At 41.4% G+C, this 21,477-nt stretch overlaps 1 protein-coding gene across 7 annotated transcripts in view; it reads left to right on the top strand.

The window, feature by feature from the left end:
• Positions 1–20,318, top strand: part of DHX9 (DExH-box helicase 9) — a 43,434-nt gene extending 23,116 nt beyond the window's left edge. For 2 of the 7 annotated variants that reach the window (XM_069023793.1, XM_069023788.1), the window contains 22 exons: positions 445–491; positions 892–1,025; positions 1,672–1,761; positions 1,855–2,016; positions 3,341–3,418; positions 3,734–3,925; positions 4,523–4,664; positions 5,161–5,243; positions 6,392–6,548; positions 6,707–6,807; positions 7,407–7,620; positions 7,814–7,908; positions 8,056–8,129; positions 8,750–8,902; positions 10,280–10,440; positions 12,802–12,913; positions 13,533–13,694; positions 13,797–13,924; positions 14,997–15,226; positions 16,731–16,846; positions 18,144–18,344; positions 18,824–19,272. In XM_069023793.1, the coding sequence (XP_068879894.1) occupies positions 445–491; positions 892–1,025; positions 1,672–1,761; positions 1,855–2,016; positions 3,341–3,418; positions 3,734–3,925; positions 4,523–4,664; positions 5,161–5,243; positions 6,392–6,548; positions 6,707–6,807; positions 7,407–7,620; positions 7,814–7,908; positions 8,056–8,129; positions 8,750–8,902; positions 10,280–10,440; positions 12,802–12,913; positions 13,533–13,694; positions 13,797–13,924; positions 14,997–15,226; positions 16,731–16,846; positions 18,144–18,344; positions 18,824–19,082 (3,091 nt within the window). In that variant the 3' untranslated portion in view covers positions 19,083–19,272. Of the gene's footprint in view, positions 1–444; positions 492–891; positions 1,026–1,671; positions 1,762–1,854; positions 2,017–2,202; positions 2,304–2,902; positions 2,982–3,340; positions 3,419–3,733; positions 3,926–4,522; positions 4,665–5,160; positions 5,244–6,391; positions 6,549–6,706; positions 6,808–7,406; positions 7,621–7,813; positions 7,909–8,055; positions 8,130–8,749; positions 8,903–10,279; positions 10,441–12,801; positions 12,914–13,532; positions 13,695–13,796; positions 13,925–14,996; positions 15,227–15,868; positions 16,001–16,730; positions 16,847–18,143; positions 18,345–18,823; positions 19,273–19,762 lie in introns of those variants that run through there. The other 5 variants (XM_069023783.1, XM_069023784.1, XM_069023785.1 and 2 more) reach the window with 5 other exon arrangements.
• The last annotated feature ends 1,159 nt before the right edge of the window (positions 20,319–21,477 follow it).

Genomic DNA, 21,477 nt, shown 5'->3' with positions numbered 1-21,477 from the left:
AATGTGTGGCAAAAAGCAGAGTAACTGTATTAAATGTTGCATCTAGTCATTAAAACACAGGCTGTTAGTGGGTTACATTAGTGTTATACCAATACTAATGTGGGATACAGTTAATGGTACATTGGGATGCATAATAATGTTGCCTCAACATCCCACATGCTTTATAACTGTTGCCTTAAACTTGGACAGCTCAGAGCATCTTTCCTAATAATGTGACTTTAAATTTCAGTGCTGAACAGTGGCATATTCAGAAGTCTTCTTATCAAATCTTCTGGTTCTGTTGGCAGGTCTGTTACCTACTAACTTGGGGTTAAAGGGACTAAAAGCAGTGAGAGTTTCTGACTGAGGACAGAGATCTTTGCCTAGAAACATTGGAAAGAGTAAATATTTTTGCAGTGTCAGCTATTTGTAATTGTACCTTTGTGTTCTTTCTTTCTCTTGCAGGAGCTTTAATGCAGAAATGAACATTTATGTGAAGCAGCTGGGCAGAAGTAAGTTCATTTTTTAACTTAGCAAGAGATGGGTGTTGGTATAGAGGAACATGTGTGGGTACAGAGTTTGTTATAGTTATGTGTTGGAGCCAGTTCCAGAGGTAAAGGGTAATTTGTTTGATGTTACTGGGTGTTATTGGATAATCATACTTCCTTAGTCACTAAATGCAGAAAAACTTCAAGGGACTTAGCAGTAAAGTAACATCACACAGCCAGTGTTAGCTGGCCAGTGGAGGGACCTAGTTGGATTTTATGGTGGAATTCTGGATTTATCAAGATTTGAGACTGTCCATGAAACCTGGTCTAGGTGTACAGTCAGAGAGCCCAGTTCAGAGTAGTGTCTTCTGTGGAAGCTGCTTGACTCCTCTGCTGCTACAGCTCTGACCTCTGTGTGCTGCAGGGATTTTCAGTCACGAGCACGGATCAAACAAAAAGCTGGCAGCACAGTCCTGTGCCCTTTCCCTGGTCAGACAGCTCTACCATCTTGGTGTCATTGAGCCTTACTCTGGGCAGTCGAAGAAGAAAGGAGAATTGGTGAGTTTCGCAGGAGGGACAGGAATTATTGCCTTCCTTTCATAACACAGAAGCACTCTCATAAGCAGGAGTGAGTTAAAAGTTTGCTCTCCGTATTTAACATCTTGCAAGCTATTAATGATTTTTATTCTTTAGCAACTGTTTCTGTTCTGGCCAGTGATTTGCATCAGAAATATAGCTTCATTTGTATATGATTGGAGCAGTAACCAATTTTACATTCTATTAAATGAAATAGGATTTGTAACAAATGCTATTTTCTGTATATTTTTTCTACAAGCTTGAATATTTCTGTTTATGACTGTTTGGATTAATTCTCTGTCACATGAGCATTTTCTGCCAATTCAAATATATATACATATATATATATGCATACCAAGGAATATACGTTATTCAGTTGTTATTTGGTTGCAAGTTTGGGAATGTGTTCCTCTGAAATTAAACTCAGGTATTTAAAAATAGCCTGCAAATTCTTTTTCAATGAAAAGTTGGCAAAACATTTCAGGAATGTGAATTTTGAACTGATGATACTCTTTGGCCTTGTTTCATGAGGAGGTGTTTGATGGTTCAGCTCTAATAGCCCACAGTTCTGGATTCCAGTGCCTGTCTTTTTGTGTATATTGACGTGTAGTTTTTAAATATTTCCTAGTTGGAACCCTATGAGGTGTTGCTGTCTTCTGACTTAGAAAATCATCTGCAAAAGACTATACAAGAACTGTCCCTGGAGATTGTACCTTTGGTGAGTATGTGGTTCAATACTCCAGTATGGAACATCACACCTGCTCGTTTTATCATTTATCTGTCTTTGCCCACTCTGCTTTTGGATTTATAGCCTGAAGATCCCAGTGATCCAGTTCTGATCAATGTTGGAAAGTTGGCCCATTTTGAACCATCGCAGAGACAAAGTCATATAGGAGTTGTTCCCTGGTCACCACCTCATTCCAACTGGAACCCTTGGACTGGCTGCAATATTGATGACGGTCCTCTGGCAAATGTAAGACAGCTTAAAAGATGGACCTGTTGCTTGATTTCCCCATGCTTCCAGAACTTCTAATGCTTCTCCCTGACCAGGATTTAAAGTATGAGCTATTTCAAAGGAGAAGACAGTACACTGATAAAATTTTTTCCCTTCTTGATCTGGAGGCAGAGAGTTCTTTGTATTTACTTCATGTTTTATCAGGTCTTGAGCAGCAGTGTTTTGAGTGTCCCAATTCTCTGCTTTGTTTCACCTTTTGCCTGCTACTGTGCAGCCCATACAAAATTTATAATTGAAATTACAAGGTAAGTTCACAGCCATGTCATTTATAATTCTCTGGCTTCTCTTTCCCATACTTACATGCTCAGACTCTTATTCTGGGAGGAGAAACTGCTCCAAGCCAGTGCCACTACACAAGCAACCAACTTTTCTTACTTTTTGTCATTTCTAGTCTCGTTCAGCACAGAACGAATTCAAAGCAACAATGTGGCATGATAGAATGAAGAAGGGAAAGAATTACTGGTTTGCCAAGTTCAGAGGGTAGTTTGGTCTGACTGGTATAACCTGGTCAGAAAAGACTCTTAGGGCAGGAGCTTGATTTTCCTATGAGAGCCAGATTGCTTATGGCCAAAATAATAATTTAATACTTTTTCTGCTGGAGTTTTTTCCATAAATTACATTAAATTAGTATTGATTGTTATATATTGATTTTTAAAAATATATGGAACTATGTAAATTTAGCTGTTGCTGCACAAAACACATAACCAATATGGACATTGCAAATGAAGCTGGCTTAAAATCTCTTCAGGATTCACCCATGCTAGTTCTAACTGGAACAGCTGACTTACTTGCAGTAAAAACAACTAGCCAACTACCCTTTGGTAACAAATTTTCATTTCTTCAGAATTCCTTTGCAGTTGAAAAACAGGAGTTGCCTGATGAATTCTCTTCAAACTTTTCCCTTTTCAGCTGCAGTTTTAAGGGTAGGTTTGTGTTTACATTAGCTTGTTACTTGTATTGAAAACTCCTATCCGAACCATCATCTAGTTGGCTTCCTGCTGAATCAAGTATGTTTCTCAAGCAGTCAAAGTGTTTAAACAATTGTTTTTCTTCAGTGTTTTCAGTCTTTCTGAGAGACTTCTTTGGAGATGAATGTTTAATACACTGGAATGAATGAAATAAACCAGCTCAGAGGCATAACTGATTTCAGGGAGTTATGTAGGAAACGATCCTTTATAGATATTTGGGATCATGATGTTGGTGTGACTGATCTGATACTGAAGTTACGATGTAGATAAGAAGAGGGGTCAAAAAGCCTCCAAATAACGTCTTACACTTCCAGCTCACTCCGGAGCAAATAAGCATGGATCTGAAAAGTGAATTCATGTACCGTCTGGAGCGAGATCAGGAATTACAGAGGGTAAGTGTGCTTCCTGTGACTTGTCATCCTTGCGCTAGGCTCTTTATTTTCCAGAGGGGTTGAATGTAACACAAAGTGTGTAAGGCTGGATTTCAGTACAAATACACACCATGTTTTCAGAAGTGCTGGATGTTCCACTGGGGTGGATGTGGGGATGAGTTGTGCTGTGCCAGGAAAAAATACAAACTATGACCTGTTCTTAGGCAGTTTTTCCTTTGGGTAAGGGAAAAGCATAAAGTGAGGCAAAGTGTAGATGTGGAGCAGAAGAGGCTGATTTTTGGAGATTTTGGAAATGTCCTGGACTTTTGTTTCCAGATCCAAGAAGAGAGAGAGGCCTTACCTCTGAAGAATTTTGAAAGTGAAATTTTGGATGCCATCCATCACAATTCTGTTGTTGTCATCCGTGGCGCCACTGGTTGTGGCAAAACCACCCAAGTGCCCCAGTACATCCTGGATGAATACATCAGAACCAACCGAGCTGCTGAGTGCAACATAGTGGTGACACAGGTGAGGAATGGGTGGCCACTGCAGTTCTGTGGTGGATATGAGAAATCACCTGTTGGTTAGAGTAAAATCAGAGAACCATGGTATGGTTTGGGTTGGAAGGGATCTTAAAGCTCATCTCATTCTAACACCCTGCCATGGTCAATAATGCCACCCACTAGGCCAGGTTGCTCCAAGCCCCATCCAAGCTGGCCTTGAAGGATTGAAGGATGTGTTGCAGGACATGGTTTGTAAAGATGTATCCTCAGCAATATAAGTAGGAGAAACCTCAGCATCATGTGTATTTTCATTTGGAGTATTACTCTTGCGTGGATTTACAGTTTGGATAATCTGGCCTGAACCTTGCCCAGGTGAAAACTCTCAGACCAAGGAAATGATTTGGGAAATAGTAGCTGGTAGTTACCATATATCCTTATATCCTTCCTTTGTGAAAAAAAACCCCTTTGCTGTTACAATATTAGTGTTTAACGATTACTTTGTAAAGAAATCTTACGACAGGGCACCTGTAACATTTGTAATTTCCTTTATTGCTTCCAGTGGTCTTGTGATGAACTTCTAAAACCTTCTTATTAATTTAGAGAAAACTTTTCCACCCCTCAGCCACGGCGGATCAGTGCAGTTTCCGTAGCAGAGCGTGTATCCTATGAGAGGGGGGAAGGGCCTGGGCAGAGCTGTGGGTACAGCGTGCGGTTCGAATCTGTGCTCCCTCGGCCACACGCCAGCATCATGTTCTGCACTGTAGGTCTGTATTGCTTCTGTATGTTTGGAGCTTATCATGAGTTTGAACTCTTGAGTTAGCAGCAAAAGCAGGAATGTGGTTAAATTAAAATTTTTATAAATTCTGCTCAGAAGTTTGAAAGGGTCTTTTTGGATAAAAGTTTGCTGACATGCCATTGTGCAAAGAAAAATTAAGATTTAAGATTTTTGTTCGGAAGTCTGATAATACAGATCTGATAGCAGACAGAAATAATCCCATGAAGAGATAAAATTGGCATATATTAATTGTCCTTAAAAGACAGAAAGGGAAGCAGCATTGGCTGGGAAAGATGGAAGAGTCTTCCTTGTGGTAATGCTTTGTGGCCTTGTCGCTTGTACAAAGGAAAGCGTGGCAGTTAGAGATGGGATTAGAAAAGGGGCTGGGCAGCCTGCACACTTCCTGATTTTTAAACTAGGGGCTTAACCAGGGAGGGGAAAGGTTGAACTGTTACGTGAAAATTTACCTGCTGTCTCTGGTTTAGGTGTTCTTCTGAGAAAGGTGGAGACTGGGATCCGTGGCATTAGTCATGTTATTGTTGATGAGATCCATGAGAGAGACATTAATGTGAGTTAGCTGGTGATGACAGACCTAATCTCTCTATTCTCTGTTCTGTTTAACTTCTGTATGTGTTTGTGTGTAGTAGCCAACATGCGAGAGGAAACTGTGTCTTACTAAGTGTCAGGTGTGTGAGTTTTCTTTCTTTCCTTTGATAAGATTTTTAGAACTCTCAATTATTCCTTCCCTGATTAGCAGAGCAAGAACCTGTGCTTCCTTGCTGCCCTCTGACTATTTTCCTGTTAGGATCCCCTGTGTCCTGGTCATCTCTGAAACATGAAATACCACAGTACAAACACATCTTGTCGCAGTGGGGGAGCATGCTGAATGACACTGTTATTTTAGAGTCCTGTTTCTACTGACACTGTTGTATTACTGGTGGTATTAACAGAACCAGCAATCTTGTTAGTGATACATTGAAATTCAGGGTTTACATGAAGTAAAATACAAGTTGATGATAGAATTAGGAGAGGTATTGGATATAATTTGAAATGGCAAACATTTTCTGTTCGCTTGAATATTTTCTGTTCCCTTGAATTTCAGCTTTGTCATACCAAGAGTGAGAGAAACCGTGAAGTTCTGACATGTTGTTTAAGCTTGTTTGGACAGAATTTAGGGACTCATTTGAATAAAATTGAAACATACATTTTTCTGATGCATCTCTTCATCATGTATGTTAATGATGTAAAATACAAGTTTGGAAATTCTGAGTGAGATTGGAATTTTGTCTGTTGAGCTAAGGGCCTGCCTAGCTAATTGCATGGCAGAACTAAATAAATGTCATATTTAAAGAGAACTACAAACTTCACATGCACCTGCACTGAGTCATTCCTATTTATTTTATGAATTATGGCTACTTTATATGTAAGCCAAGTTTAAAAAGACCTGGGGTTGTAATGTACTGTTCGGAAGGAAGCCAACTATTTTTATAGAAAAGAAAACCCCTCCTTTACACTGGAAATCCTAAAAATCACTTATCCCAGGCATTGCAGTAGTTTCAAAATAAAGCACTGACAACTGTTTCTGGTTTTAGAACACTTTTGTGCTACTTGTTACTTTTCTTGCTCAGTAAATGTGTAATTCCTTCTGGTTTCTTGGGAAGATACTGCTTTTTATAGATAGGAAGTTAATGATGCTCTTACTCTCTTTCTATTCAGACTGACTTCCTTTTGGTGGTGCTGAGGGATGTCATTCAGGCGTATCCTGAAATCAGGGTTGTCCTCATGTCTGCCACCATCGATACCAGTATGTTTTGTGAATACTTCTTCAACTGTCCCATCATCGAGGTCTATGGGAGAACCTTTCCCGTCCAAGGTAAATCATTGGTTGCGCCTCCAGTTTTATCAGTCTTGGCTTCATACTCTGAAACATCCTGATTTATATCAGGAGAGTCTTGAGAAATGGTGTAAAGTATTATGTTCCCTTGCTCAAGCTTCTGGAAGTCAGTCCTGATCATCTGTCTGTCCTTGCAGATTATTTTCTGGAAGACTGTATTCAAATGACTCAATTTGTCCCTCCACCGAAGGAAAAGAAGAAGAAAGAGAAGGATGAAGAAAGTGGTGAAGATGACGATGTATGTTTGAACTTAAATTGAAAAATTAAACAAGTGCCATTTTTAGTACTCCAGCTTGAGTGTAATTCATTTGGCATTGTTGGAGTGAAACATCTCTAGCAGCTTTCCTATTTTTAATATCTGAGACTGCTGTTAACTTCAGCAGTGGAACTGAATTTTTTTCTTGCCCTTGTAAACTGAAGAATTTCTTTTTCATTGAAGCTAAGGTTCTCATGTTTTGTTAACCTACTTCTCTTTAAAGCTAAAACTGAAATGCTTTTGAAAGTGAAGATTGGTAATCTTGGAAGAAGAAATAGAGAAATATGAGCTTGGTGGTACCTTTTTAGGGTGAAAATTTAGATTCTCTCCCTTCTTGTCTTGCAGTTCATATTGTCAATGCTTACATACATTGTCAAGAAATTACCAGTTTTATTTCGATTGTAATTTGTAGGTTTGAAACTTTTGTTTAGGCCACTTAATTGAAATTTTTTTAAAGTCGCCATTTTTTCTTGAAAGGCATTTATCACATATATAATTTTCTTATTTGCCTGGCCAGCCAGTCTCTGTAGTTTGAGTAAATTAATTTATATGATTTTCTTTGTCGTATTTTTCTTTTGTAGGCCAACTGCAACCTTATTTGCAGTGATGAATATGGCCCAGAAACAAAGCACTCCATGGCTCAGCTGAATGAGAGAGAAACCTCTTTTGAACTCATTGAAGCCCTGCTGATTTATATCAGGACTTTGAATGTCCCAGGAGCTGTGCTTGTTTTCTTGCCTGGTTGGAACTTAATCTATACAATGCAGAAGCATCTAGAAATGAACCCACGCCTTGGTACAAGCAGCTGTTTTATTATATTTCATCTTTTCCCAAGGAAACTAATGACTGTGTGAAGATGGGAGTTGGATGAGTGGCTTAGGGAGCTGATTTGTTGAGAGAATGAATGGCCAGATATTTTTATGTTATGGAAAGAAGCAATGAGATTCACATAGTAGTAGTTACCAATCTTCTTGTATTCCTGTTGTAGGAGGCCACCAGTACAGGATTTTACCTCTGCATTCCCAGATTCCTCTGGAGGAGCAGCGTCGAGTGTTTGATCCTGTGCCTCCTGGAGTGACCAAAGTATGGAGCCTTCTCTGTGTGCAGTTCTGTTGGGCTTTTTGGGAATGTACTGCTGACTTTTTTTATAAATTCTGTAGTTTATCTTGCTGTGGATTGTCGGCTTTTTCAGACCCAGTAACGTCACTTTGCGTTTCCTGGTTTTTATAGGTTATTTTATCTACCAGTATTGCCGAAACCAGCATTACCATCAATGATGTGGTCTTTGTTATCGACTCTTGCAAGTGAGTTCATGAAGTAGCTTTTTGTTTCATAAATCCTACCCTTGGGAATGCAAAAGAGGTTTTGGGAGTGCACAAAAGTGCTTTGTGTTCCCATGCTCCCCAAACTGAGCTTGAGGACTCCTAACTCCCTCAGGACAAATTAGTATTGTCTTTAGCTGGTCAGCACAGTGACAAACCATGCTGGCATCTCAGGGGATTGAGTTGGTCATGCTGGTACTATTCATGTGGGATGTCACTGGGTCTCCACACCAATTTGATAGATGTCATCTGCCAAAGGAGTTTTACAAACCCTCAGTGTCTGGCTGATGGAAAAGAGGAAGACTTATGTAGTCTGTTACAGTTCCTGCCTTGCTGTGCCTGCTCTCAGAAAACTACATACAGAGGGCTCATGAATTCATGAGAATTTTAACCTTTTTGGACAGTTGTGAGTACATCATTCTGTGCAATAGTTTGGGGCACTGCTTTAGAAGGAGTGTGATTTCCAGAATGATGCCTGACTAGCCAAAGCTCAGAGGTGGTTGGCTTCTTAAAAGCAGTGTGGCTGCAAGCCATAAAATAGGAAATGATTTGGTAGGGCTTAAGAAGGATGTTTGATCTTTGTGGTGTTTTTCTTGTAACAGGCAAAAAGTGAAGCTGTTCACTGCTCACAACAACATGACAAACTATGCCACGGTCTGGGCATCAAAAACCAATTTGGAGCAGCGGAAAGGCAGAGCTGGGCGTGTGCGAGCTGGGTTCTGTTTCCATTTGTGCAGCAGAGCTCGTTTTGAGAGGTGAGGCTGTGGTCTCCAGAAATAAAGTACCCTCATGGAATTCTCCCAGAACTGTTGGGTGCTGCTTCTGGTTATACTGGGGAAATCGTTGTAGAAAGCACAGAGAGGAGATGGATGATGTTGGTTCACACTGAAATATCTCCGTTCTTTGGCTTAAAAAAAATGTACACATGTTTTTACCCATAGTATGAGGTGGATAAATAGTTCATGATTTTAGTGTCACTGCAACCTACCGAACCTCTCAAGAGGAGAACAATACTGCTTGGGAATTGAGGCAAGGCAGAAAAGAGCTTTGTAATGAGGATGAAGCTCTAGTCTGCCTTCAGACATTGAGGCCACCTGTCATTGCCATGTAACAAGGCCATTTTGTCATCAAAGTGGTAAAAAGCAGGGAGGGCAGATGTTACTTTCTTCTCCGTCCCCATTCCATGGACAGGAAGCCCCTTCCTGCTGCTCTAGTACCTTCCCTGCTGCTGAAACTTGACCTCTCTGCCAGACTGTTTTTCCATTACTAGAGCCATGGAAGTCTCTTTGCTGGTTGGAGAAGGCAACACAGCTGTTAGTTACAATCTGATCTCTCTCCTGGAAGTTTCAGTGCCCCTTTCTCTGGCTGTTACAGCATAGCTGTGTTTTGATGTTCAACTTTCTGTTACCTCTTGAAAGCATCAGTTGATCAAAAACTCTCCTTAAATTCTTCGAATTTATTTAGATCTGCTGTTGAGTACAGTGCAATGATTTTAATTAACAATTTTGGCAGTGAACTGATTTTAGGCTACTGAAGTAATCATGGTTTTAAGATTACCTTCCTTCAGAGAATATAAACCCAAAATACACAAGTTCCTTGGTACTTAGGAAAGAGTGTTTGTGGACTTGTACAGATAGTTTTTTGAGAGAAATAATCTAAATCTGGTGCCAGCTGAATCAAGGTATCTGTTCACGGTGTTTTGAAACCTTTTCTAGCTGCACCAGAAAAGTGCTTATACGTAGGGCAAGCTGAAAGCAGGTTGTCTCTCAGGAGTGTAAGAGCTTCCTTAGCAGAGTAGGAAAGGATTGTAAAGGACAAATGTGGGGCTGGACTCAGCCATGCTGGGAATTGTGCTCCAGCCCATCAGGTTCTCTGTGGTCAGCTCATGCTAGAACCCACAGCGGGCAGTGGAGATGTGAGGGCTCCTCCCCCTGTGCATTCCCAGCGTAAATTTACCCCAAAGGAGAAGTACAGAATTTTGTGATAGAAGAGCCGAAGTTCCAGGAGCTGATGGGTAGGCTCAGAGACAGAGTTTGCTTTGGAGGGCAGTGGTTTCTGCTGGTGGAATGACCCCTCATGGTGATCAAAGCCTGTGTTCAGAGAAATGGGACTTTGTTCTCTTCTCTTTCCAGGCTTCAGACTCACATGACGCCTGAAATGTTTCGAACACCACTTCATGAAATTGCTTTGAGCATCAAACTGCTGCGGCTGGGAGGGATTGGGCAGTTTTTGGCCAAAGCCATTGAGCCACCCCCTCTGGACGCTGTGATTGAAGCGGAACGCATGCTGAGAGGTATCCTCATGTGCCCACGGGGCTGTGTGGTAATCCTGGGCTAGTGGAACTGGCACCAAGCGGTTTTCCATGTACATGATCTCTAACAAATGGCTGTACCACCTCTGGGTGTATTGGTGGAGCAGGATATTCTGGCTGACACAGAAACATGGAGGCATCGTATGGGTGGCAGTGGCTTGTGCAGCTGAAGAAATACTTGAATTCCCAGCCAAGTGTCATTCCTTTAAGAAACTTGAGCCTTCAAACTTGAAGCTTATTTTGTTGTTTTACCAGTAACTTATGTTAGCTTCCAGCTTCCTGTTTTCCAGCTGTGGCACTGCTGTGTTTGACATAGACTCAGTCCAGTGCTTGAGGCATTCACAAAGCTTCTATAAAAGTACTGAAAAACAGAGGTTGGTAGTTCATTAAATAATTACTGCTTTGTACAGTTTGCTGACCCAATATCTCAGATTTTGTCAAGTAATTAAATCTCCAGTTTATGAATCTGCATGAAAAACAGAAGAAACTGAGATATGGGTTGTTGTCTCCCCACTTTCTTCAAGGAACTAACTAGAATATGAATAAAATAGAGCAGGGAAAAACTCTAAATTTATGCTTTAGATGTAAAGCATAAATATGACCTCAAACCTCAGCACACTTTGTAAATGTCACTAAATATGCACCTCCTACAATTTTTAACAACTGAAATATCTGTTTGATTGTTGATTTTATGGAAAAAATTGTGTACTGAGCCTACGTTGCTTGTATACAGGAGGGAGACCTGTAACGAGAATGAAAAAACATAGCTGGGGATATGTAGTCAGGTTTAATGACTTTCTGTTCTGAAAATTATTAGTACTTTTCATATTATGCAGCTCAGAATTGCAGAGCCAGGGGAAAAATCAAACATTTTCAGCTCTAACACCAAATAGCTGTTTCTGCAGGTACCTCCCCTTCCTGATGACCTGTGATTTTTCAGTGCAGGTACACTGCTAGTATGTTCTAAAGAAGGTGAAACATGTTATTCTTCGAAGTATTCTTTAGGCTTTTGGGTTCAGTAGATACCAGGAAAAATTGATTTGATGGTGGCTAAGGAGTCCTTTTTGTGTTTTCTTTCCCATTTAATTGCTCGGACTACAAATCTTTTTTTTTTTTTTTTTAATGTGTAAAAACCTTTGGTAGCTTTGAGGACGAATACAGGTGATAATTTTTAGGTAATGGGAGGAGGGAAAGGCAGGTAAAGCCTCAAGGAAGAGAGAGTTTGTGGTGTGCTCTTTTTGATGAAGACAGTTCTGTGATTCGGCAATGGCAATGGAGACTCCACAGCTGGTTGTGACAGGGCTATTTTGATTTTCCTGAGGCAGAAATTAGGTTAGATTCATTAGATAATAGATGGTTTATTAGTGTAATAGGGGGTTGTTGTACAGAAGCAAACTAAAAAGGAATGGAAAATTATGTATGTGAATTACATTCTGATTATTCTAATTGCAGAGGAGGTAGTAAAACCTCCATAAAGCTAAAGTTTGTTTGACCTCAAAAAAAATCAGGTTGGCAACAGTGTAACCAACATTAAACTTAAATATGAGTGGGGTTCAATTTAAACACAATTATTAAAACTCTGAATTTCTTATCTAAAGATTTCTGAGATTAGCTGTCTGTGATAATGATTTACCAAAATATGAATATTGATCTAATATCGATATCCAACTGAGACGGACAAAAACTCTAACGGTTTAGAGTTAGAAAGTGTGTTTTATTTGGCACCAGGCACTGCATGGGATAGCTCCCTAAGACGCAGGGCCCCGATCCAAGCAAACACAAAGTTTTTTATTTACAAAAATTATGAATATCCAAAATACAAATGTATATTCATAACATTAACACCTCCCATTCTCCACTTCATATGGAAATGAGCTTAAATGTCATTAAGCACGCGTAGTGTGTGCTCTGAATTGAGTCAGTGGTCTTGAATTGGGTCAGTGATCTTAAGAAGATGAAGTATGCTCATCTTCCTCATTTTGACCTTTTTGTCTCTCTGAACTTTAACAATCCTAATTACTTTAGTGACCTCTAAGTTTCCTCTTGCATGACTTTTGGACGGGTCCCACCAAGGGAGGAAACTGGTAATTCCCTACACCAACTTATCAAAGTTTCTATTCCTCGTGCTAAGCAAACATACAAATGACAGATCATCAGTTATTTGGTAATCAGTTACTAACTTCTTAAAACCCATTTCAGGTCCAGCTCTCTTAACTATTTTAATTAACTCTAGCTGGGCCAAATTCCTTCCTATTCTAACTAATTTCAACACACCTAGCCTATAACTAAAATCTTTATGTTTCTTCTAAATCTGTGTTTCAATAACAAGGGATCTTGTTTCAGAGCTTGATGCCCTGGATACCAACGACGAGTTGACACCTCTTGGAAGAATCCTGGCCAAACTTCCCATTGAACCTCGTCTGGGCAAGATGGTGATCATGGGCTGTATTTTTTAGTAAGCTGAGTGGTCTCAGTGGTCTTGTTCTTTTTTCTCTGAGTTCCTGAGCCTCTTGACATGCGCAAGAGAGAAAAACCAATACATCTAGATGAGCAATAAATGCTGCAGCTGGGAAGAGGTGACTGAATCTTCATGGGAGCAGAGAAGAAATAACTTCCAGTGTAGGCAATGAAGCGGTCATGGAATTCAGTTAACAGCAAGACACCAGTGCAGGCTGAATATTTCTGAATTAAGAGTGGGACTTGAAACACCTACATGTAACAGTGAGCTAGAGGTGGGAAGATACAGAATTTAACTATGAGATAAGGAGAAAAATCAATCTCCATGTTTTGCTTTCGTAGAAGATCTGTTCTTCATCACTGTGATGGCTGTTGGGTCCTGTGATTACTGTAGGGTCCTTTTCACCAGAAAAGGTGGTGTATGGATGGAGGGGAGGGCAGATAGGGCTAATTTAACATCCACTTCCAGGAAAGTGTTTCAGTGAAGACCTCTAGCAGATAAAGGCCAAATTCCTAAGGTGTCTAGCAGAGAAGTTTTCCCTGGTATCTACAGCCTGCAGCAGGTGGTGGCAGCACTAACTCTGAGTGATTCTGATCCCTTCTGTGGTTCCTTTTAGTGTGGGAGATGCTGTTTGTACCATCTCTGCAGCTACCTGTTTCCCTGAACCTTTCATCAATGAAGGCAAACGCCTGGGTTATGTCCATAGGAATTTTGCTGGGACCAGGTATTCAGATCATGTAGCTTTGCTCTCTGTCTTCCAAGCCTGGGATGATGCAAGGTACGTTGTCTGGCACAGCAGGTGATGGGAAGTTACAGGTAACACAGGGTGAGCTTTTCCTTTCCTTGGTCAGGCTTCTAATTTCCTCTGTTTGTTTTTCAGAATGGGTGGTGAAGAAGCAGAGAAAAGATTTTGTGAACACAAAAGACTCAGCATGGCCACTCTTAGAATGACTTGGGAAGCAAAAGTCCAGCTGAAAGACATACTTATTAGTTCTGGCTTTCCTGAAGGTGATTCTGATTAAATTCAGTAATTTAATGACTGCATTTTTCATTCTGAGATGATAAATAAATAACCAGGATAATCTGTGTTGAGCACCCAAGCACAGGGGGAGTATCGTGGATTTGCCATAGCACTACTCTCTTTTTACAGCTGCGTTCAGGTGGAATTTTAGTGTTCTCTCCTAAAGTTGTGATGGCTGTGGTGCAACACGGAGATTTTGGAGGCTGAGGTTAGAGCTGCAGGATTAAAAATCTATAAAACAGTTGTCCTTAGAATGTTACCTCCCTGACTTTCCTTCTTCTTCACTTGTTGCATCTCCAAAATGTGCTGTGCTGTGCTTTTTCCTTTCTTTCCATAGGCCTTAGTGGGGAGCCTGTGTAATCTGAAGTTTTCTGTTCTGTAGCTTCCTGGGTTTGTGCTGCAGGAGGGATGTGCAGCGGTGTGCCAAATTATTCCATTTTCTGGAGACAAAATTCTTAAACTAGACCAGGTTCTGAATTTGCCTAATGTTGCTGAAGAGATCAGTGAAATGGCATTGTCTGCCTGGATTTAGCAGATGTTTATCTCCCCTCCTTTTCTTTTTTTTTCCCTTTAAATTCCTTTAATTTTTTTTCTCCTCATGCTGTTAGGATCAGTGCTGCATTTATCCGTAACTTTCTTTCTGGGCAAGATGACCTGAAAACAAGCCACCAGAGACTCTGGGGAGGTCTGTAACAAATGAACTAATTAAAACATCCATTCTAACGTCCCCCAAAAGATCTGTTTCCAAAACAAATGACAGTAAACACACTGTGGTACAGCACATTCTGGGAAAACCCATCTCTCCTTGTTTTTGAAGAGTTTGGGAGAGAAAAATACCTCAGCTTTTCAATCTCCATTAAGAAATTAAAGATTGAATGTAGAACTTAAATGCTCTGAGTGCAGAGGTCATTGGAGATCACATCTAATGGTTGATTCAATCAGAAAAGATTGAATCCAGGATCCTAAACAGCTTTGCATTGATCCGGGATCCTAAATAGCTGTGTGTGCTCTCCTACATGTCCCATGGATTTGAGTCACTCTTCTGTTCTCTGCCAACAGAATGTTTGATGACTCAACCGTTTAATAACACTGGCCCTGATAACAACCTGGATGTTGTAATCTCCCTGCTGGCTTTTGGGGTCTACCCCAACGTGTGCTACCACAAGGAGAAGAGGAAAATTCTTACCACTGAGGGGCACAATGCTCTCATCCACAAGTCATCTGTCAACTGCCCTTTCAGCAGTCAGGACATCAAGTATCCATCGCCCTTCTTTGTTTTTGGAGAGAAGGTAGAGACTTTGGGTTTGTTCTTGATCATGTGCTGCCAAATGGTTCAAGAGGCTCTTTTTGGTAAAGAAGTCATAAGAAAAAAACCTGACTGCAATATTTAGCTTGTTTTAGTGGGGGGTGTTGTTTGTTGGTTGGTTTTCTTTCCAGAAAGTGAATGTTATGTGGTCCTGGTGTCACTCAGCCTCCTAGTAACTTCCAGTCAACCACTTTCAGTAGAAGTTCACAGAAAGTTCCTGTGAGTTTTGTTACAACAGCCAGATCATAGAGAAAGATTTAAATCATTATCTTCTTTAAGAGTTTGTTTTAGGAGCTCTTCCATACTAATTAGGCATCAGAGAATTTTTACCCTTATCACTTCTGCTACTTACGAATCCAGGGAGAAAACAGGAACATGGAATATGGCAGTGTCATCTCCTGAGGAAAATTCCCATTTCCCAAGCATCACGCAAGAGGTCTCCATGACCTTTTCCTCCATCCCACAAATTCGATGTATGTTCTGTGCATGTCCACTGCAACCCCTGTGAGCTCTCCTGTGCTCCATTGATGGCTATCATGAATTCAGCTACTCCTGCTCAAGGAGCAAAGGAAGGCAATGTTCTTGTGTTTGGTAATAACCAGAATTTTAAATCCTTTGGGTACAGGGATCTCGTCTTGACAGTCTGGATTCCCAGTTCATAGCTCAGAGCTGTGGTGAGGCTTTGATTCTTCTTCACCTTTTGTATCAGGATCCCAGGAGGGTCAGACCTTTGATCCACCTTCACCGTCTCTCTCAAGTGAGATTCCCTAAATCCAACAAAAGACTTTTGAGCTCAAAAAGATTTGCTTTATTAAACCAAAATACACACAGCAAGAGGAGAGTGAATAAGATGGTGGTTTAAGAGTATCATAGACAGCACTTGGGTGAGGCTGGGATGCAGGAAGGATTTGTGTGCAGCTCTCTCCCTGCCCATTAGGTACCTCTTCTGTTCCTCTTTAAATTGAGGGGCAGGAGCCATGTAGCAGTGCTGTTATCTCTGGCTTGATGTTGTCCAAGTTCTCATTTCAAGTTCAAGCTCAAGCTCAGTGTAACATGACACAGCGCTGACTGTGCGGACATCTGGCAACTTCCACACTTGCATGAGTAGAACCCCACTAAAGCTTTTCATCACAGCCCCAGTAATTGAAAGGTGGGAGGAAAATTCAGATGTGCCCTGGTCACTTTTAGGCTGGCAAAGCATGAGGTGGCTCTTGCAAAAGCTGCATAACTGCAAACATGGAAAATGAATGTTTGAAAATGGAAGATAGTTTTTGTTGAGGTTTTACACCAGCCAGTGCTGAACTCCTGTAAACCTCTGCCTGGCATTCAATTTTGTATGTGCACATGCTCTTGTAATTTCCTAACTTTATGCCTAGCCTTGTGTGTTGTTAGGGTTTTTTTTACAAAATTCTCTAGTTTCAGTGTCCAGAGGAAGGTGTAGAACTCTGTTTTCCATTTGAAGAGTAATTTTCTTCTTTCCCCTGCAGATTCGAACACGAGCCATCTCTGCCAAAACCATGACCTTGGTGAGCCCACTGCAGCTGCTTCTCTTTGCTTCCAAAAAAGTCCTGTCAGATGGGAAGCTCATTCTGGTGGATGACTGGTATGGATCTCCTTGGTGCTCAGAATCACGGAATCATGGAGTGGTTTGGGTTGGAAGGGACCTCAAAGCTCATCCAGTTCTGACCCCTTGACTGATGGAAGTGCAGCTAACACAGACCAAATCTTTATAGAACAGGGACCCCAGAGCAAGCCATGAGCCACAGGTGTGTTGGGAAGGCATCATCTTTGTTTCCTGTGAGGAAGGGATGGGTTAATTTGAGTCCTGTTTCATGCATATTATCTGCTTAAACTGAAAACAGGACAAGGCAGTTTCCATAAAAACTGCTGGTTTTTTCTTCTTTAACTGAAAGGTAAAAAAGGCACTATGTGTTTTGGACCTCCTCAGACAAAGGCTGAGGAAACCTTGTTTTCAAAGCTCAGAAACACAGCTGGAGGAGAGAAATGCCTCTGGCAGTGTAAATTTTATAGCCATCACCAAATACCATCTGGATGGTTGGCTTTTTTAGTTTTTTTTTTCTTTTACCCCCTAGTCAGTAAAACAGAGGCCAAGAATTCCTTAAGCTTAATTTGCTAACAATTTGAGGGTTGGACCTTTCAAAATCTTGGAGCCTCATGTTTTCAGTTTACTTTGTATTTTTGTATCTTGCTGTTTTGATACAAGAGGTTACATGTTGAATTTATCTGAGTATAGAATAACAGAATCACAGAATGGTTTGGGTTGGAAAGAACTTTAAAGCCCATCTCAGGTGGACACCTTCCAGTAGACCAGGTTGTTCCAAACCCTGTTCAACCTGGCCTTGGACACTCCCAGGGATGGGGCAGCCACAGCTGCTCTGGGCAACCTGTGCCAGGCCCTCACCACCCTCACAGGCAAGAGTTTCTTCCCAATCTAAATCCAAAATCTAATCCTGTCCTCCATCAGTTTAAAACTATTCCCCCTTCTCCTATCACTATCTGCCTGTATCTCCTTTTTGAAATCCCTCTTTAGGCACTGGAAGGGGCTCTAAGGCCTCCCTGGAGCCTTCCCTTCTCCAGGCTGAACACCCCCAGCTCTCCCAGCCTGTCTCCAGAGCAGAGGGATTTCAGCCCTCAGAGCATCTTCATGGCCCTTTGTTAAATTTTAAAAAGCAAATTTTGCCAGAAGAACAGTTAAGTTTTAACTATGCCGAATTTTCAAATTTGCCTCCTGAATTTCTCACCCCTTCAGTGACAAATTAGAACCTCAGAGATGAGAATGTAGGTTTCTGGCTCAATGAAAAGCCACTCTGCAGAACCTCTTCCTTCCCAGGTGCTCCCCTGGAAGTCATGGCAGCTTTAACACCCTCTTTGTGCTGCAGGATCAAGCTGAAGATGCCGCACGCAGCAGCCGCGTGCATCACGGCTCTGCGTGCTGCCATGGAAGCCCTTGTGGTGGAGGTGACCAAAGATCCTGGGATCATCCGGCAGCTGGACCCTATGCATGAGCGGATGCTGAATGTGATCCGGCAGCTGTCCCGGCCGGCGGCCGCAGGGATGGTACTCACGGCTGCCAGCACCAGGTGAGAGCCGGAGCTCAGAGATGAGGATGGGGACTTCAGGCTTTGGTTTCAGTGCCATGCTCTGAGCATGCATGAAATGCTTGCACTCAAAGCCTCATGCAGAGACATCACTGCCTGTTTCCACAACAAGAATACACAGCTCTCAGGAACAAAAGCTGTCATCCCCTCATCCAAAGCACAAAACACAAATTACCTTTTAAAGAAAAAATAATCCATATTTATTTTGGGCAAACCTTTTCCTGGAAAGAAAACACGTTTGGCTGGGCTTGCACCGCTCTGTTTCCCCTTGTTTCCATGCCTTGCTTCTGAAGCAAAGGAAACTTTTCTGAAGTGGAAAAGGTGCAAAAGTGCAACTGTAGTTCAACTATTGTATTCTGTTCCCAGAAAATTGAGGTGGTTTATCTGAGGATTGTGGCAGTTCCCATCTTTAAGAGATGGAATTTGTAAGATTGCCTCAAGTGTATGATGTTCTTTGCCAGGTTCGGAGATGGCCCCCGCCCACCCAAGATGGCTCGTTACGACAACGGTGGTGGCCTCCGAGGCTGGGGAGGTTACACGCGCAGCTCTGGCCACAGGAGCAGAGGCTACAGTGGCTATGGCTACTCCAGCTGGCAGTCGGTGGGAAAAGGATACCCAGGTAGTGCTGGGGGAGGCTACAGAAGTGAGGGTGGCTACCGAGGAGGAGGAGTAGGAGGATACCGAGGAGGCTACAGGGACGCGGGCAGGGGCGGGTGGTAGTGATGGCAGTTCAGTGAAGTCTTTCCACTTCAACAAAAGTGTGTTTCCTTCCCAAATTCTTTTCTTCCTCTTCCCAGTTTGTTTATCTTTCTTGGTTCCTTAGTACAAGTACAGCTCTGTAATATATCATGCCCTTAGGGAATCTCCTGCAAGTTGTATGATTTTATTCTTAATAAAGAATTTATTTCTAAAGACTTACATGCTATACCTTTGATTCTGTGTTTGGGTTTGAATTTTGAAGGCTTGTGTTGCTAATTGTGAGTGCTGGCTGCCTTATGCTCACAGAAGTATATTGACACACAGGGGATAAAAAGTCATCCAGTCCTGTTTCATTCCCAAGCCTGACAAGAGTAACCTCCCCACCTCCCCACCAGTGCCACTGCAGAACCAGTAATTGTGCTTACTGGGATGTGGGAGAGTGGTGGTTGCAAAGGAAGTCCAACATTTTTTGTATTCTCATGAAGAGTTCTTAAAAACTAGGGAAGGGTGAAGCACTGCTTCTTTAATCCAGCTCTGAATTACAGAGTATCGATATTAATCTCCAAATTTAATTTTACTGTGGAGCTGCAGCAACACACTTCCTTCTGCTGATGCAGACTTTTCTGTAGGTTGAAGAATGAATGAATGAAGCATTGTCACTCCATGCCACCGTTACCAAAACAATTATTTTTCTTTTCCAGTTTGGGCCCAGGAACAACCTATGGGAGAGTCAGCAGGGATGGACATTGGAAGATGTGCTATAGCATTAGCCACCTTCCCTTTGCACATCTGTAGTCTCTTCATCCAGACAAAACCAGCTCTCCTTGGCTTGCCCCTCACACATGGTGTTCTCAGTGATGTTACTAGCACCAAAGTGGAAGCATGAAGCAGAAGTCCAGTGGTTTTAAAGATAACTACACTTAATTTTAGTATCAAACTCACAAGTCTGGAGTATGATCTAATATCTGTTAAAGCTTTCTAATTTCCTCTGACTGTTACGGGTCAGAATTTAAACAGGAGGCAACAGATGGGTGCAAGGTGAGGAAGTAGAATAGGATACCCTGGATTATCAAGTATATGTACAATATTCTGTGATATTAGTGAAAAATGGTTCTACTGGCATATTTGATGTTATGTCCTAGCTAAAGAAATTCCCTTTTTAGAGTACAGTTGATCTTTCTCTGGTCTATTTACAGAATTGTTTCTAATTCGTAATTGTAAAGCTATTATTTACTATTGCTGGGAAAAAAAGATTAAAAAAGGTTGCGATTAATACGCTACTGGTTGTTCTGGGAGGTCTCGCTGATTCTGGTACTGATGCAGTGATGAATTTTGTAGCTCCTCAAGACATCTGCGCCTCTTGGGTACAGCTCAACACCACAGCCCTGTTCATTCACATAAAGATCTAATTTGAGTGCTCCTCAGGGTGTCCTGTGCAAGGCCAGGAATTTGTCTTGGTGATCCTTCCAGCTCAGGATACCCTATGATTCTAATTTCATGTTGCTTTTAAGAACTGGTAAAAAAGTTAGTAAGCTCTTAAAGGAACACCCAGGTGTTGAAAAAAGTGAAAGTGTGTCTGGGAGCTCAGCCGCAGTTGTGGAGGGAGAAGGAGCCATGGACTTTTTAGCATCTACAAATCACAACTGATGGTTTTATTTATGTGCTTAGTGCTTTACATATTAAGGAGTGTCGAGCATGAAAGTCCTGCTAATAACATTCAGTCTGGTTTTTAATATCTAATCCATCACGGCCAGTTAAGTGGGGAAGCAATAATCCTTTCCTGCACTTGATGAATAGCACAGTCTAAACAAGGACTGACATGCTAGTGAGGAGCTTAAACAGCTGGGATACAGAAAACCAAAAATTAACTTGAAATGACATGTACATTTTCCCAGTAAAAACGAAGCCTGCAGTGAGTTTTCTGTGCCAGTGCATGGATCTGTGCTTTGCTTCAAAAAGCCAGAGTGCCAGAGCACTCATGGCTCTTGTGCGGCATATTGAATTACTGAAATTCAAGAAGAAAAACTACCTGAGCCACGGTGTCATTGACTGCTCTCTGTATATCACATATATCAAATATTTTTGGCTTTTGATATCACAGAGTTCTCATAAGAGAATTTGGAAACAGTCATGATTTCTTCTGGTTTTCCAGTTCCAAGTGGAAAAGGAGGAAAGTAATATTACCAATAGCCTCAAAACCATAATATGAAGGGTAACACTTGACAGTGATTTGAATTTTTATCTTGCAAATTAGCATTGCAATTTGCTAACTGATCTCTTTTTTCTGCCTCCAAATCAAGAATGAGGAGTGCCAGCCAAAGGAAAGCTAATGTCACAGGTACAACTTCACCAAGGTGAGTGACTTAGCATGAAAGATCATGAGGCTTTATTTTTATCTGAAAGCCAAAGTTTGAGA

This window comes from Aphelocoma coerulescens, chromosome 8 (genome assembly GCF_041296385.1).
Source record: "Aphelocoma coerulescens isolate FSJ_1873_10779 chromosome 8, UR_Acoe_1.0, whole genome shotgun sequence".
Taxonomy (NCBI): Eukaryota; Metazoa; Chordata; class Aves; order Passeriformes; family Corvidae; genus Aphelocoma; species Aphelocoma coerulescens.
This window is presented reverse-complemented; position numbering and strand designations above follow the sequence as displayed.